General features: G+C 46.8%; 1 protein-coding gene and 1 long non-coding RNA gene across 9 annotated transcripts in view; one reads left to right on the plus strand and one right to left on the minus strand.

The window, feature by feature from the left end:
- The window catches only part of MFHAS1 (multifunctional ROCO family signaling regulator 1), a 72,258-nt gene extending 66,755 nt beyond the window's left edge, over positions 1 to 5,503 (plus strand). For 2 of the 3 annotated variants that reach the window (XR_012064470.1, XM_072950345.1), the window contains one exon: positions 2,818 to 5,503. Coding sequence is in view for 1 of the 3 variants with exons in the window: in XM_072950345.1 (XP_072806446.1) it covers positions 2,818 to 2,851 (34 nt within the window). In the remaining 2 variants the exon portion in view is untranslated. Of the gene's footprint in view, positions 1 to 12; positions 2,128 to 2,817 lie in introns of those variants that run through there. The other variant, XR_012064471.1, reaches the window with a different exon arrangement.
- Positions 1 to 15,962, minus strand: part of LOC140689480 (uncharacterized) — a 93,222-nt gene that overhangs the window by 58,774 nt on the left and 18,486 nt on the right. For all 6 annotated transcript variants that reach the window (XR_012064473.1, XR_012064472.1, XR_012064474.1 and 3 more), the window contains exon 2: positions 9,584 to 9,726. This is a non-coding gene — a long non-coding RNA (uncharacterized lncRNA). The remainder of the gene's footprint in view (positions 1 to 9,583; positions 9,727 to 15,962) is intronic.

Here is a 15,962-nt window from a genome sequence, read left to right on the forward strand (position 1 = left end):
CTTCATTTTCAGCTTGACCTTCTAAATACCTTGAATGCTTTTGCTGGACGCAAGGAAGAGCAGGTTCCGTAACCTGAGAGGGTTCTGGCTCTGAGCACCCACGCTGACCTCTGCCTTCAGCTGCGGGCCTCTTCCCATCGCCCCCCCACCCCCGGCCCCTCCCTTGGATGTCCCATGCACTGCGCAGGCGCACGTTATAGCCCTCGTCCCACAGAGCTCTTCATGGTCTGGGCCTCCTGTCCCCGGTGATGGCACAGCTTTGCACCAGCTGCCAAGTTAGGAGTCTGTCCACTCAATACTTCCCTCTCGCTCTTCCACTGAGACCTGGTACCCCTCTTATCAGTGTGTCCTGAATGAGTGCATTTGGCCACTGAACTCTCTCTGGCCCACGCTTTCCTGTCGGTGCAGCTGTCCTGCCAAGATCCCAGCTGGCCTCCTTCTCGCTAGTCTTTGTCCTTGAAACCAGTATGATCTTTCAGTGTCAGACTTTATCACTTCTTTACATATTTAAAAGCCTCGACTGGCTTCTTGGTGGTTATGGGCTTAAGTTCAAAATCCTGGGCACGACCCACAGGGCTTCCCAGTGAGACTGCACCCCACTTCTGACTTGTGACACTCCCTTACTGTGGGAGGGCCAGCCTCACCTGACTTCTGGCTGCTCTCAGTCCACAGCTAGCTGCCACTCCTGCTCTCCTGCCTGATGAAGGCCCATCATCCCCGAGACCCGGGTCATGTGTCACCTCCTCTGAGAAGCCATCCTCAGTCCTGATGTAATCAGACACTCTTCCCTTCATGTCTTCTTCATGTGTCTCATATACCTCTGTTACAGTGATGATCTCACAGTAGCTTGGCTATTTTTTTGCCTGTAACTTTTTCATCACATCTTATTCCTCATCCTTCCGTGGATCTTTGTGGAGTATTTGCTCTCTTAGCCATTGTGCCAAGGGTTGAGGGTACAGAAATAACAGATTCTTAAGAATCTACAAGCCTCCTTGGGGAGAAAGGGAATCAAAGGCAAAGCCAGACAAACTTGTGAGTGTCTACTTCCTATTAAAATGTGATACCTGTGGCGACAGGTATATGGCACAGAGAAGAAAGAACTTTGGCGGGGAGGGGCACAGTTCACTTGTGGAGCGCATGCTTAGAATACACGAGGTCCTGAGATCAATCCCCAGCACCTCCACTTAAAAAAAAAAGAAAAAGAAAGAAAGAACTTTACCAGAAGAATTGGGGAAAATTCCAGGAAGTAGCAGAGGGCAAGTTTACTAAGACAGAGAAACAGTGAGAGGTGGGGAGGGTTGGTGATCGGATAGTTCTTCTCTTTCCCCAAGAGCCCGAATGAGAAAAAATGACATCAATGTGGAAAAACGTTCAAGCCGGTTTTCCTTTTTCTCCCTTGAACTCTGGACAATTCCCTGGGTGCCCGTGATTACGTACCCTTGTGGTTCTCAGTCTAAAGAGTGGCTCCGGGGAGCAGACAGCCAGACACAACTGTCTGTGTCTCCCAAGGTTTGTTAGACTCAGCGAGAAAAACATTTACACAGCACCTCTCCGCCACGAAGCCACAGCCCGCACGGCCAGAGTTCACTGCTTGGTTGGGACGAGTGTTTTCACACTGCCATCCTCTTCCCACTTAGAGTTATTATATTGTTACTAGACTGTGAGGCAGTTTTCAAAGCTTTCTCTACTGGGAAGTTTACTATATTAATAGATCTTCAAACAGTCTGCACGGCTGAGGGCCACAGAAACGTGACTCTCTCCCCAGGGCCCCAGCTATTCCAGCCTTGCTTTGAGCTGTCAAGCATACTTTGGAGTCAAATAACCCTCTTTAAAGGCCTGGCCCTGTGCTCACTGGTGTGTACCTTCGGAGAAACTATTTAACCTATTGAAGCATTAGCTGCTTTCTTGGTGAATGTACAGCAAGGCGGAGCGCACCTACGGGGTGCCGTGGGTTAAGGACTAGGTGTGGCTCCCGGTGTGTAGTAAGTGCTTAGTAAAAGGAAGGTGCCTGTTCTGGGTGATGGTATTCGCATTATGCTCGGCTGACTCTTCTGTGGACTGAAGTGATCGGTGTCTTAGGTAGACACTAAATTGTCAGTTTCCATAAAAGCAAGCAGCGTTGAGAGAGAGGTGGTGTGGAGGGTGGGGAAGTGGGTCACAAGCCCTTTATGTCTTTATTAAATGTTGCCAAACACTTTTAAAAACATCACATGTTGCACATCATTACAGAAAAGCTGAAGGACAGGGTGGGGGCATGTGACATGTTTTAGTCTAACCATTTTGTCTGAATTGAAGGCCACTTTTGTTTAGTTAGCTGAAGATACAGCAGTTTCATCATTTTACATTCACCCAACTCCATTTTATTTGACAGCCTTTTAAAGTAAAATCATGCTTTTTAGTCCAGTTGCTACTGTATGTTCCTACTCGTTGACGATTAGTGTGTGTCTGTGTGTGTCCATGTGTGTTTCTTGAAAGGAAAAGAGTGTTGTATTTAGAGCTTGGGGATCTTAATCAGAAATCTGGTTACACTGTGGAATTACAATAGGCAGTTACAGCCTACTTAGTCTCGTTCCCTCTTTATGCCTGAACTTCACGTCACAAACAGAAATGTTTGACGAGGTGTCTAGTAAAAAGCCTCCTTCCTTTGTAGGAACGTTAGTTGTCTGACGTTTACCATTGTGTAAGAAGCTCCAGAAGTAGACATGAAAATCTCTGCCAAAAAGATATATCTGATCATATGCTGTTCTTACAATTGAGAGTATCATCTCCTATTCTCCTTTGGTCATTTCTGTGCTTTCTTCTCACCTACCCATGTAGGAAGAATGCTGGTGAAAAGCACAGAAACCAGTGACTTTTATGGCTGTGGAATTTCCGTGGAGATAAGAGCCTCATCGGGACTGAAGCTGGACCATCCTTCGTGCCCGGCACACCCTGCGTCCTCCCGGGCACGTTCCAGGACCTTGCGTGCGTACGTGTGCAGGGTGCTTTCCGGGGAGGAGGCACACCTAGCTTGTAGGTGAGGCGGGAGGGGAGGAGGGGAGGATGGGAGAGAATATGGAGCAAATATTTTACAACCTGAACCTCAGAACTGTGATCCTCCAAGGAGAGCGCTACTTGAAGAAAAGGAAAAAAAAAGTCAAATGGCTTCTCAGGGATTTTGTTTTCCATGCACATATAAGCCATAGTTCCAGGAAAGGTGGCAGTATTTAGAGCACTCAGATTTCAGTTCTGTTAAATGTGAAAGAGGGATTGACTGACCATTCATTGCCGTTCCATAACTAGTGTAAAATATGTATATGTTTATCTTTATTTTTATAATATGCAAATACATTTAAATTTATACAGTTTGAAGCTTCTAGCGTTAGCTGACACTGGGTGCAATATTCTGATGAGAACTGTGCCAAGATGGGGCTTTCTTATTTTAGCCTAGGATCTTCTTGTTTATTCTTTATTCTTTAATCCTTTGCAGATTAAAAAAAAGAAAGATATTTCTCTCTCTGCCCACGGATTAAGTGTTAGTTCATAGAGGTAGACACTATCAGTAAGTTGTGCATTTCAGGTCCCCTCCCCTCCTTTTAAATAAAGGTCCCTGCCTGCAAACCGCTAGGCAGGGCAATAGGGTTAGTCCTGTCCTTTGCCCACATATCACTAGTGCTGGGCAGAGTCCTCCTTCCTTCAGGCTTTGTGATGACTGAGTTGTCCCTGGCTGAGAGGCTGATAGGGGCCTGATGTTAGGGTTCGTCAGGGGACGGGGACGAAGGGCTCCATGAATCCATGGAAAAGCGGAGTCTTGCAATAGCTTATGATAATCAGGAGTCTGTTGTGAAGTGTGTGAAGAGCTCTGCTAACAAGTCCTTTGCCCCCCAGAACAGCCTGTGCAGTTTAGCAGGGTGCTCGAAGCCCCCCCGCCCCGGGCTGCCCGGCCCCCAGCCCGGGGGCTGCCCGCCTGGGTGCGCGGCTCCTGGTGCCAGGCTGCTGCCGGGGCCTAGTGAAAGCCTGGTTTTAAAATCTCCACAAGGTGGAACTTAAAAAGCCAACCAACCAAACTGCTCCCTCTCCTACTTCTCATCCAGCCCAGACAGCCTCCTCTACAACAGTAACACATTCTTTTAAGAATGTGAAGGGTTCTTTTTACATCTGCCTCCTCCCGTGTTGACTGAAAATGTGTAAAACTGCTTCTCGCTCGTGGGAAGCAAGAAAAGTGAGTCCGCTGGTATTATTCTTTGACTTCCTTTATCAAGTATTGACTCTTAGAATGGCGCAGTATGTGAAGTCTCCACATATTTTTTAAAAGAAATAACAAAGCAGCAAGTGGCCACAGTGGGGAAAACCATGAATTGATTTTTGTAGATTATTTTGTGCCCCAGGAGTGAACCTCGTTAACTCCAGAACCTCCAGGGAAACACGACTGGACTCTTACACTCCTAAAATCAAATGGGATCAGACTAGTTCTGTACTTTTTAATACTTGAAATAGAATACGACACCTTGAATTGGGATTTCATCTTCTTTTAAACACAGTCACAAGACTCATCTGGTTCATCCTTTGTCACAGTTCTCCTGTGCGTGTGCATGTGCGCGTGGGGGTGTGTGTGTGTGAACTAAATGGTAACATTTAATTGCTTTGGGGGGCAGAAAAGTTTTGATTGGCACTGGACGGTTCCTAAACTGTCAAATTAACTGACTTTGACCAGTCTTCTGAAAAGACAGTTAAGTGTGTGACTTCAGGCTAACTCCCCAGGGGACCGTATTAATGGGGGAAAAAAAGCTCCTTTGGGTGACACATCCTGCAAAGTGTTTGCTATTATGAACATAGATGCCCACATTCTTAATATCTGCTATTTTCTGACAAGTGATGTTTTCTGCTGTCATCTGAACCCTAGAGAAGCAGTGTGAGAGGAAATCTTGGTGTCACATGTATTTTAGCAAGAAGGTCGGCATGATAGAGGGTCATGTGACCAAAAGCAGCTCCAGAAAAGCTTGAGAACTTGCCTCAGGAGGAGGGGAGGGTGGGAGATAGAGAAAACACTCCGCTCTGTAGGAACTGTCTTCATCCATGCAGGAAATTCCATGTTCTCTTTCAACACCTGGGAGGACTCAGCCAGGGAGGCTGACAGGCAATTCGCTCAGCACAAGGGGAACCTTTTCCAACAAAGTCGTCCCCTGCCTCACAAGCAGACGCCCTCCAAGTTTGTTATGGTTTCTATTCCTGCAACGTGTGGTATCAAAACCACTTCCTGGAATTGTAAAAACGCTGCCAGAATAAATGTTTTTCCCCCTTCCAAGAAAAAAAACGACAGTGCTCGTATCTGACACTTGTGCATTGGACTGAATGAATAAAAAGGAAAGGGTTTGGTGTAATTCCTGCTAGGGTGTGTGTTCTTTTTCATGCCACAGTTTGTGAATTGTAATTGTGGTTTCCTATTTAATTGTCATGACCGGGCAGAAATTAAAAAAAAAAATTCAAAAAGGTGTAATAAAAATACAAAGAAATGGTTAAGCAATTATATTGCCAGAGTTTAGTTATTTCTGTCTGGTTTTTTGGTTTGTTTGTTTCAATTTTATCAGTTAAGGTATCACAGTATTATATTTTTAGTTCAAAATATTTATTTAAGTTTTGAGCCATGAGAGGTGTACGTGGTGGCAGCACTGTCTGGGGCTTGAGGCCCCAGGAAGAAAACCAAAGAGTCTCCGTTTCAAACTCTGCCTCTGTTTTCAGGCTGGAGATTCGACTCTTGAATATTTATTGTGTCTTAAATCAGAACCTTTTTTTCAGTGATCTGCGCGTGCCTGGCAGAGCTTAGGAACGCAAGGCGAGCCTGCCGTCCCCTCTCCCTGCCCGGGCTGCGCTGCGGCCCCAGGAGCCGCCCTCCGCTCCGCCCGCACCGCGTGACAGGCTTCCAGCTCCCGGGTTAGTTCCCCCCCATTCCTCCCGCGCCTTCTTTCCTTCCCTCCCGACTTTCCTTCTTCCTTTCTTTCCTTCTCTCCTCTCCCTCCTTCTCTTTCTCTCCTTCGCTTGGTCATTCCCTTGCTCCTTCTGTCTCTCCTTATCCCTCCCTCCTTCTCTCCTTCCTTCTCTTTCTCCTATCCTTCCTTCTATCCGTCTCTCTCTCTTTTCTGTGTCTCTTCTCACTCTCTCTCCTTTTCTTCCTCTTCCCTCTCCTTCTCTCTCCTCCTTCATTCCCGCCTCTCCTCTCTCTCCTTCCATCTCTCTCCTCCCTGTCCTCCTTTTCCTCCTTCTCTCTCTCCTCCTTTCTCGTCTTTCTCCTCTCTCCTTCCCTTCTCTCCATCTCTCCCTCCTGTCTCTCTTCCATCTCTCCCACCATCTATCTCTTTCTCCTCTCCTTCCCTCCCCCCTCCTTCTCTCCCTCCATCCATCTCTCTCCACTCTGTCTCTCCTCTTCTCTCCCTCCTTCACTCCCTCCTTCCTTCTCTCATTTATCTCTGTCTCTCCCCCTCCTTTCCTTCTCTCCCACCATCTCTCTATCCTTCTCTGTCCTTATCTCTCTCCTTTCTCTTCTGTCTCCTTCCATTCATCTCTCTCCTTTCCTTCTTCTACCTCGTCCTCTCTCCTCATCTCTCCCTCCTTCTCTCTATCCTCCTCTCTCCACTCCATCTCTCCCTCCCTCCATCTCTCTCATTTCTAATTCTCTCCTTCTCTCTCCTTCCATTCTTCTCCCTCTTCCTCTCTCACCACTGTCTCTTTCTCTCTCCTTCCCTCCCTCCTTCTGCCTCTCCTCTCTCCTTCACTCTCACCTTTTCTTTCGTGTCTCTCCCTCCTTCTCTTCGTCTCTCCTTCCTTTTCTCTCTCCTCTCCCATCTGTCCTTCCCTTTCTCTCTTTCCACCTCTCCATCCTCCTCTCTCCTTTTCTCCTCTTCTTCCCTAACCTCCTCCTCTCTCTCCTCCTCTCCTTTCCATCTCTCTCTTCTTTCCTCTGTCTCTCACTCCTTCTCCATCCATATCCTCTCCTCCTCTTCTTTCTACCTCCTCTCCTCTTTCTCTCTCTTTCTGGCTCTGCTTCGCTCTCTCCTTCCCTCATCTATTTCTCTCTACTTTTGTCTCCGTCCTTCTTTCCGTATCTCGCTCCCTCTCTCCATGTCTTTGCCCTCCTCCCTTTCTTTCCCTCATTCCCTATTCTCTCCATCTCCCTCCTCTCTCCTCTGTATCTCTCTCCTTCCCTTCTTCTACCTCCTCCTCTCCAGTCTTCTTTCCATCTCTCCCTCCTCTCCTTTCTCTCCATCTCTCTCTCCTTCTCTTCCTCTTTTCCATCTCTCTCTCCTTCCTTTTCTCTCTCATTCTCTCCGTCCTTCACTCCCTCCTCTCATTCTCTCTCCTTCCCTCATTTCTTTTGTCTCCTTCTCTCCCACCCTCTCTCTGTCCTTCTCTCTCTTCTCTCCTTCCATTCTTCTACCTCCTCCTCTCACCATCTCTCCCTCCATCTCTCTCTCCTTTTCTCCTTCTCTCTCTCCTTTCTAATTCTCCTCTCCATCTCTCTTCATCTCTATCCTCCTGTCTCTCCCCGCCTCTCCTCTCTCCTACCATCTCTCCCTCCTTCTCTCTCCACTCCATCTCTTTCTCTCTCTCCTCCTCTCCATCTCTGTCCTTCTCTCTCTCCACCTCTTTTCTCTCTCCTTTCTTTCCACCTCTCCCTCCTCCTCTCCTCTTTCTCTTTTTTCTCCTTTTCTCCTCTTCTTCCCTGCCTCCTTCTCTCTTTCACTCTCTCCCTCCTTCTCTCCTCTTTCTCTCTCTTCTGTCTCTCACTCCATCTCTCCGTCCTTATCCTCTCCTTCCCTTCTTTCTACCTCCTCTCCTCTTCGTCTCTCTTTCTGGCTCTCCTTCCCTCCTTCTCACCGTCTTTCATTCTCTCCCTCCTTTCCTTTCCTCTCTCCTCTCCATCTCTCTCTCTGTCCTCTTTCTTTCCTTCATTCCCTATTCATTCTCTCTCCTCCTCTCCCTCCCTCTTTCCATCTGTCTCCCTCCTTCCCTTCTTCTACCTCTTCCTCTCTCCTTCTGTTTCTTTCTCTCCTCTCTAGTCTTTCCACCTCTCCCTTTTCTCCCCTTCTCGCTGTTTCCTTCTCCTTCTCTCCTTTTCCCACCTTTCCCTCCTCCTTTTCCTGTCTCTCCTTCTCTCCTTCCCTCTCACCGTCTCTCCTTTTCTCTCCTCTCTTCCTTCTTCTCTCCCCTTCTTGCTGTTTCTCTTTATCTCCTCTCTATCCCTCTTCTTCTGTCTCTCTTTCCCTCCCCTCCATCTCTCTGTCCTCTTTCTCTCCCGCCTTGTCTCTTTCTCTCTCTCCTCTCTCTTCTTTCTCTCTCCTTCTCGCCATCTCTCTCACCATCTTGCTTTCCTTCTTTGTCCTTATTTCTCTCCTTTCTCCTCTCTCCCTCCTTTTCTTTCTCTTCTCTCTGTCTCCTTCTCTCCCACCATCTATCCCTTTCTCTCCTTCCCTCTGTCCTTCTCTCCCTTTCTCCTTCCCTTTTCTCTCCTTCCTTTCTCCTCTCTCTCCTCTACTTCTCTCCCTCCTTCTCTCCATCTCTCCCACCTTCTCTCTGTCTCTATCTGTCCTTCTCTTCCTCTTTCTCTCCTCCTCTCTCCCTCTCTCGCCTTTTCTCCTCTTCTTCCCTACCTCCTTCTCTCTCTCCTTCCTTTCTTCTCTCTACCTCCTCTCCTCTTTGTCTTTCTGGCTCTCCTTCTCACCATCTTTCTCTCATTCTCTCTCTCCTTTCCTGTCTCTCCTTCCTTTTCTCTCTCTCCTCTCCATCTCTGTCCTTCTCCCCCTCTTTCCCTATTCTCTCTCTCCTTCCCTCCCCCCCTCTTTCCACCTTTCCCTCTTCCTCTGTCCTTCTCTTCCTTTCTTTCCCTCATTCCCTATTCTCTCCGTCTCTCTCCTCCTCTCTCCTTCCTCCTCTCCTTTCTCTACCTTTCCCTTCTTTTCCTCTCTCTTTCCCTCTCACCGTCTCTCCTTTTCTCTCTCCCCTTCTCACTGTATCTCTCTATCTCCTTCTCTCCATCCCTCCCTCCTTCTCTCTATCCTTTCTCCTCGCTCCATCTGTCTCTCCTTTTCTCCGTCCTTCTCTTACTCTCTCTCCTTCCATCTGTCTCCCTCCCTTTCTCTCCCTCTCTCCATCTCTCCCTCCTCCTCTCCTCGCCCTCTCTACGTCTCTCTCCTTCCCTCCTTCTCACTGTCTCTCCATCCTTCTCTTACTTTCTCTCCCTATCTTTCTCCTTTCCTTCTCTCTCCCCATCTCTCCTTCCTTCTATCTCTCCCTACTTCTCTCTGTGTCTCTATCTTACCCTCTTTCCAACTTTCTCTCCTCCTCTCCATCTCTCCCACCATCTCTACCCTTTCTCTTTCTCCTCTCTCCTTCCCTTCTTCTCTTTCCCTCCTTCTCGTTCTTTCTACATTTGGGAAGATAAGGAAACGCAAAGCATGTGGCTGCTGCTTGGAGAAGCAACATCCTCTGGGGAAGGACTGGGTTTGGACAAGCCCTGCCCTGAGACAGTGCGGGCACATGGCAGGAGGGGCCCCCTTGTGAGAATGCTGAGACGGCAGGAGGAGCCACGGGTGCCCCGAACCAGCTGTACCTCTGTCAGTGGAAACGCTGAAACCGCGTGATCAGAATTTCAGTTCACGAGCTGGGAGCCGAGGGGTGTGCCCCGGTGGTGGGCTCGCCTGACAGCTGAGTCCAGTAAGGCAGAGGCCGGGTTCAGTGCCACCAGTGACCCACCTGCCAGAGAGAACACGAGGAGTGTAAATCATCACTCTGGGCCTCGTTTTTCTTTACCAAGAAACTCAGAGCTCTGTAAGTTTGCCGAGCAGGTCACAGACAAGCAGGTGCTCCTGGTGACAATTAGAAATGCCTCATTTACCACACACATACCTCATCCCCTCCCAAGGCGGTGTTTTTCCTATTTAACTGTGAGCTTTTTGAAGGAGATTCCTGGTTTGCTATCAATACACAGTGTCCCATGAGCAGTGGATTCAAAAACCCAGGGTTTCCCTTGCCTGTGACCGGGACCCGGGGTCCCGGCAATGAGGAAGGACACGAGGGGGTGGGATGTGCGCGGCTGCACTGAGCGGGGCCGCACCTGGCCCTCTGGGTTACCTGGGTTTGACAGCGTGAGGACATTCACCTGGTATCAGAAACCCGAACTGAATCTTTCAGCGCCAAGTAAGAAATAGCTTCATCTTTATGCAAATAATTTAGAGTGAAATGAATTTCTTTTGAACACTGAGATGAACTCTGTATTCCCCAAACTGCTCCCTGAGCCATTCACGTCTCCTGCGGCGCTAAGGAGCACGCCTCCGTGACGGCATGAGAGCAAGTGAGTAAGAAAGCTGCGGTAGATAAAGCGTAGACAGATTTCCACTGCAGGCCTGAGAACGGTCCCCGCGCTAACGCAGATCGCGAGTGTCCGGATGGGCAGCAGACTGTGTCGAGTGGAAGGAAGCCCTTCCCGAGAGCCATCTGTGGACGTCCTCTGAGACCAGTGTTTCCAAAGTGCAGGCCGTCTGCCGCCAGTGAGACCCGAGGCATTTGCAGAATCACATCTCCCGAGGCCTTTTCTGTTGGTAGCAGGCAGGGCTGCATCCTGGCTCTGCCGTCCAGTTACCCTGTGCCTCAGTTTCCTCATGTGTAAATGGAGAAAACCGTCCACTTATACAATTGTGATGAATAGTGAATGAGACTTTATGTGTACAGGACATAGGACAGTGCCTCTTCCTGGTCATCAGATACATCTAATGTTACTCTGTTAACGTCCATAATTCTTTTTTTTCCTTTTTTTAACCAAGAGAGCTAGTCTCAACCCTTGAGTCTTTGACAGTATCTAACTACAATTTTTAAGTTTTTGTCTTCATCATATTTACAAGTTGGTTATTCACACCAGTGATAAAACTTTTTAAAAAATGAATACATTTGAAGTATTTCTTTCTAAATGCATTACAGAGAGAAATATTAAGTACAGGTGGTACACAGAACAAACGGTGACTATGGCAAAACTTAGGAGAACGGTACGTGAGCATCCAGGTGACACAATGCTGGGACCCAGTCTGATGCCACCCATGGAGACAAGGCAACCTCCCCGTAAGCCTGGAGGATCCCTGCCCCCGCCACATAATCTTTTAAAGATACCTCCCTCAGTTTTAAAATTTCTGCTAGAAAACTATTGGAAGATTACAAAAGAATAATTTTATTACTAGAAAATTAGTATTTCTTGAAGTTTAAAATAAGTTCTGCATTCTCAAATGTTTCAGTGCAGACAAACTTTTCATACAAATATAATCCTGAAATTTTGGAAAATTCCATTTGTGAAAATGTTAATATGTTTTACGAAGGCCTTAAAACACTTTTTCTCTGAATATTTTACTGAAGCCAGACTGGAAAAGTGAACTCACATGTTTCACTCATCAGAAATCAAAGCAAAATCTCGCTAACCAATTTGGTACACGCTGAACAGAACAAATTGCTTGGATTCATTTTATAGTCATTTCAGTCCTTGAGAAATCATGGCATGAAATTAAGCCGGGTACAGGCCACGTGCCCCGTGAGCGTCGGGGGATGGATGTAATGATGGCCATCCAGTGACACACTCTTTTCTCTCCTGCTCCAAAAAGCATGTCAAGATGGCAGATGAGCTGAAGAGCTCAGTGGAAATTCTCCCCAGCAAAACAAAGTGAGGAAAATTATTTCAAAAAAAAAAAAACTGTCACAAACAATCATTTAAATATCCCTGGAAATTGTCCTGAGGACCTACAGCAAATGGAGAAATAGTCATTCAAGAAAACCTACTAAATAAAAGCTCAGCGAGGGTCTGTGATCTCTGAGCCATGACCTCCCCCCCGCTCCCCCAGGCTCCACGCTCTGATACCCGGGTGACTGCTCTGGGCAGGTGTGCTCAAGATGGAGAGTCTCCCCTCAACTCTCTGAGGCTCCAGTTTCACCTTAGGAGAGACAGGCTGCTGTCATTTCTCACCCTGCCCAGCTCCTTACTGCACAAGCTCTCCTCCAGGTGAGGGCGGCTGGGAGACCAGGGCCTCCCTTCCATCGCCACAGGCGGGACAGGCCAGCTTAGGGCAGGGGTCCCACCCCGGGACAGGCAAGCCAAGAAGACCAGGGGCTGCACAACTCCCTCCCGCAGTGCCCACTTGTAGGGCAGGGGTGTCACTCCCAGAAAAAGAGGGTCCCCACCCTCAGTTCCAGTGCAGGGGCACAGGGGTTTGGGGGGAAAGGAGGGCCATAAAGATGAAGATCTCCACAGCTCTGCTCAAGGAGCCTGACTTTCTTTGCAACAGAGCCCAGGGAACTGCATGCCTAAGGGCGCTGTCACAGCGGTGGCGATGCTGGGGAGCATTAGAGGGGGCTGGTAGCTCCACAGGCAAGCAGGACAGCCCAGCACCCAGGGAAGGAGCCAGAGGGTCCTTCTGGGATCACCGTCGATTCTGGGGGTGCTTAGGCTGCACCCCTCAGGAGTGGTCAGGGCAGGACATGGGGCAGACTTCAAAGCCACACACAGATCACCATCGCGGGACACAAGGGCTCAAACACAACCTCTGAGCAAATACTGACTGAGCAGTAAGCTACTCCAACCCAGGGACTGCTGCCAGGAAGCCAGGCTTGTAACTAAACTCACACTCATTCCAGGGAGCCTGGAAGACTCCGCATGTCCAAGGCGGAGCCCTCTCAGGAGTGATCAGAGAGGGAACTCCGAGCGCCAGTCCCTGGCGGAATGTGAAGCCAAAAAATGCGAATTCCCCGAAGTGTGACAGCAACCTACAAGCTAGACAGACACGCATCCAACAGGAAAGGGTAAAAATCTAACTGGTGGACAGGGCTGAAGGAGCACTTTTGACCAATAAGTTACTTATGCGGAACCGAGGCACATACACCCCTGCCAAGAAGCTGGGCTAAAAGACAAAAACAAGGGGGAAAATCTGAGCAGCGACATCAAAGAGCCCCATGAAGGAAATTATGTAAGAAATGATAAAAACTGTAACTACATACGTCTCCTTTCCTTTCTTGACTGGTTTAAAACAACTGCAGAAAACAATAGGCATGTAATGTGTATTGTTGGTCCTAAAACTAATGATAAAAGCCCAAAGGAGGCGGGTGGGGCTGAGCTGCACTGAAGCAGGGATATGACAGCAGATGGTAACTGAAATCCAAAGGAAGAGATGAAATGAGCCAAAAGAATAAAAAAGAAAGTCATTATAACAAAAGTTATAGTTACATGTCCTCTTCTTCTCTCGGCTTCTTTAAAAGGCATGTTACATAAAGCAATAATTATAACAAAGTATTATTTTTGTAATGTGGATATAATATGTATAGCAATAATAATACAGAAAAGGGTGGAGGGAATGGAGTTTTCTGGAGTAAAGTTTCTGTATTTCACTGAAACTAAGCCAGTGTGAATCTGAAGGAGATTCTGGTAGGTTAACAAGTTTATTGTTAAGGCTTAGAGAGCACTCCTTAAGGAAGTAATTTTAAAATATATTTAAGAAACCATTAAAGGAATTAAAATGTTACACTAGAAAATATCCACTTAATTCAAAAGCAGGCAGTAAAGGAGGAAGAGAGGAACAAAAATGGTATGAGACATACAGAGAGCAAAACCCAGCATCCAGACGTGCATCTAGCCACATCCTCAATCATAGTGAATGTGAATGGATTAAACAACTTCATCAAAAGACAGATTGTCTGGTTGGATTAAAAATTATGCTTTCTACAAAAAGGTAGACTTTAATTTAAAGATACAAATAGGTGGAAAGTAACAAAATGGAAAAAGATATGCCAGGAAAGCAAACAACCATAAGAGAGCTGGAGTGGCTAGACTACTATCTGACAAAATGGACATTAAAGCAAACAAAGTGTTACTAGAGACAAAGAGGGACATTTCATTATGAAAAAGGGTCAATCCATCAGGAAGGAAAGGAAATTTGAGGCATGAACACAAATGTAAAGATTAAGCAACACTGCTAAATACCCAATGGTCAAAGAAAGCACTGGGGAAATTAGAAAATGCCTCGAGATAAATGAAAATGAAAACACAACATATGGCAACGTAAGGGATGTCAGGCACAGAGAAATTTAGAGCTGTAAATGCCTATGTTTAGAAGAGACATCGCAAATCAGTAACCTGAACTTCACCTTCAGAAGCTAGAAAAGGCCAAGCAAACAAAACCCAAAACAAGCAGAAGGAAGGAAGTGACAAAGAGCAGAAACAGATGAAACAGAGAACAGAAGAACATAACATCAACCACACCAAAAGCTGGTTCTTTGGAAAGGTTAACAAAACTGACAAACCTTTAGCAAGACTGATCAAGGAAAGTTCAAATTTGGGAGAAGACTCAAATTACGAAAACCCGAATAAGAGGCCAGCATTACTGACCACTCAGAGTGCAAAGGGTTGTAAGGGGGCATGACGCTTGTATGCCAATAACTCAGGTAACCTAGACAACATGGACAAGCACACTGATCACCGAAATGGACTCAAGGAGAAACAGGAAATCTGACTAGACCTGCACCAAGAAAAGGGACTGAATTGGTAATTTGAAACCTTCCCACAAAGACTAGGACCAGATGGGCTTCACTGGTGAAGTACATTGCATCTTAAAAGAACTACTAATCCTTCCCAAATTCTTCCACGAAATAGAAGCGCCCTCTTGTTCTGCAAACAATACCATCAATAAGCGAAGACAACTCAGAACAGAGAAAATATTTGCAAATCATATGTCTGTTAAGGGATTTCTATCCAGAATATATAAAGAACTCTTAAGACTCAATAAGAAAAAGGTAAATAACCCAATTTTTAAATGGGGAGAGGATCTGAATAGGTATTTCTCCAAAGGACATATGCAAGTAGTCACTAAGTACATGAAAAGATCCTCAGCACCACTGGCTGTGAGGGAAATGCAAACCAAAATCTCAGTGAGGTACCACCTCACACCCACCCCAATGGCTGTGATAAAAAAGACAACAAGGGTTGACAAGAAGGTGGAGAAATTGGAACTCTCATATGTTGCTGGGGAAATGGTCAAGACACTTTGGCAAACAGTTGGACAGTTCTTCAAAATGTTAAAACTAGGAGTTACCTCTGTCTGGGCCATTCCACTCCTCCACTCCAAACGTATACCCAAAAGACATAAAAGCACGCACCCATCCAAAAGCTTGTCAACAAATGTTTATGGCAGCCCAATTCATAACAGCCAACAGGTGGGAACAACCCAAATGTACCTTCTCCTGATGAGTGAGTAACTAAAAAGTGATATATCCATACAATGGAATATTATCTAACAATAAAAAGAAACCGAGCGCCGATACATGCTGTCACTTGGAGGAACCTTAATGCAGGTAAAAGAAGCCAGTCACAGAAGACCACATGTTGTATGGCTCCATTTATACAAAATATCGAGAACAGGCAAAGATACAGTGGTTGCTTAGGGCTGGGAGGAGGAGGGCTAGAAAACGACGCTAACAGTACAAGGTTTCTTTTGGGTGAGTACATTAGTCAGGGTTCTCTAGAGAAACAGAACCAGTAGCACATACTGGAAAGAGATTTATTATAAAAAAGTGGCTCACGTGACTATGGAATCTGACAAGTCCAAAAATCTGTAGAGCCAATGTCTCAATTTGAAGACCATCCAGCTGGAGAATTCTCTCGTATTCAGGGCAGAATCACCCTTCTGTTCTACTCAGGCCTTCAACTGATTGGATGAGGCCCACCTACATTACAGAGAGCAACCTGCTGTTATGAAAGCTGAGGGCATGGGCTTCCATGAGGGCAAAGGCAGAGTGTGATGGGGCCAAATTGAGAATAGAGTGATGAGTCATGTGAAGACACAAAACTGAAATACAGGAAAATATCTGGGGGCAATGAATTGTTACGCAGCTGGCATGGCAGAGTCTGAGGACATGACAAGAGTATAGAGCCAGCAGCCTGCACCCCGATCAAACCCTTCCACGAC

This window comes from Vicugna pacos, chromosome 26 (assembly GCF_048564905.1).
Source record: "Vicugna pacos chromosome 26, VicPac4, whole genome shotgun sequence".
Taxonomy (NCBI): Eukaryota; Metazoa; Chordata; class Mammalia; order Artiodactyla; family Camelidae; genus Vicugna; species Vicugna pacos.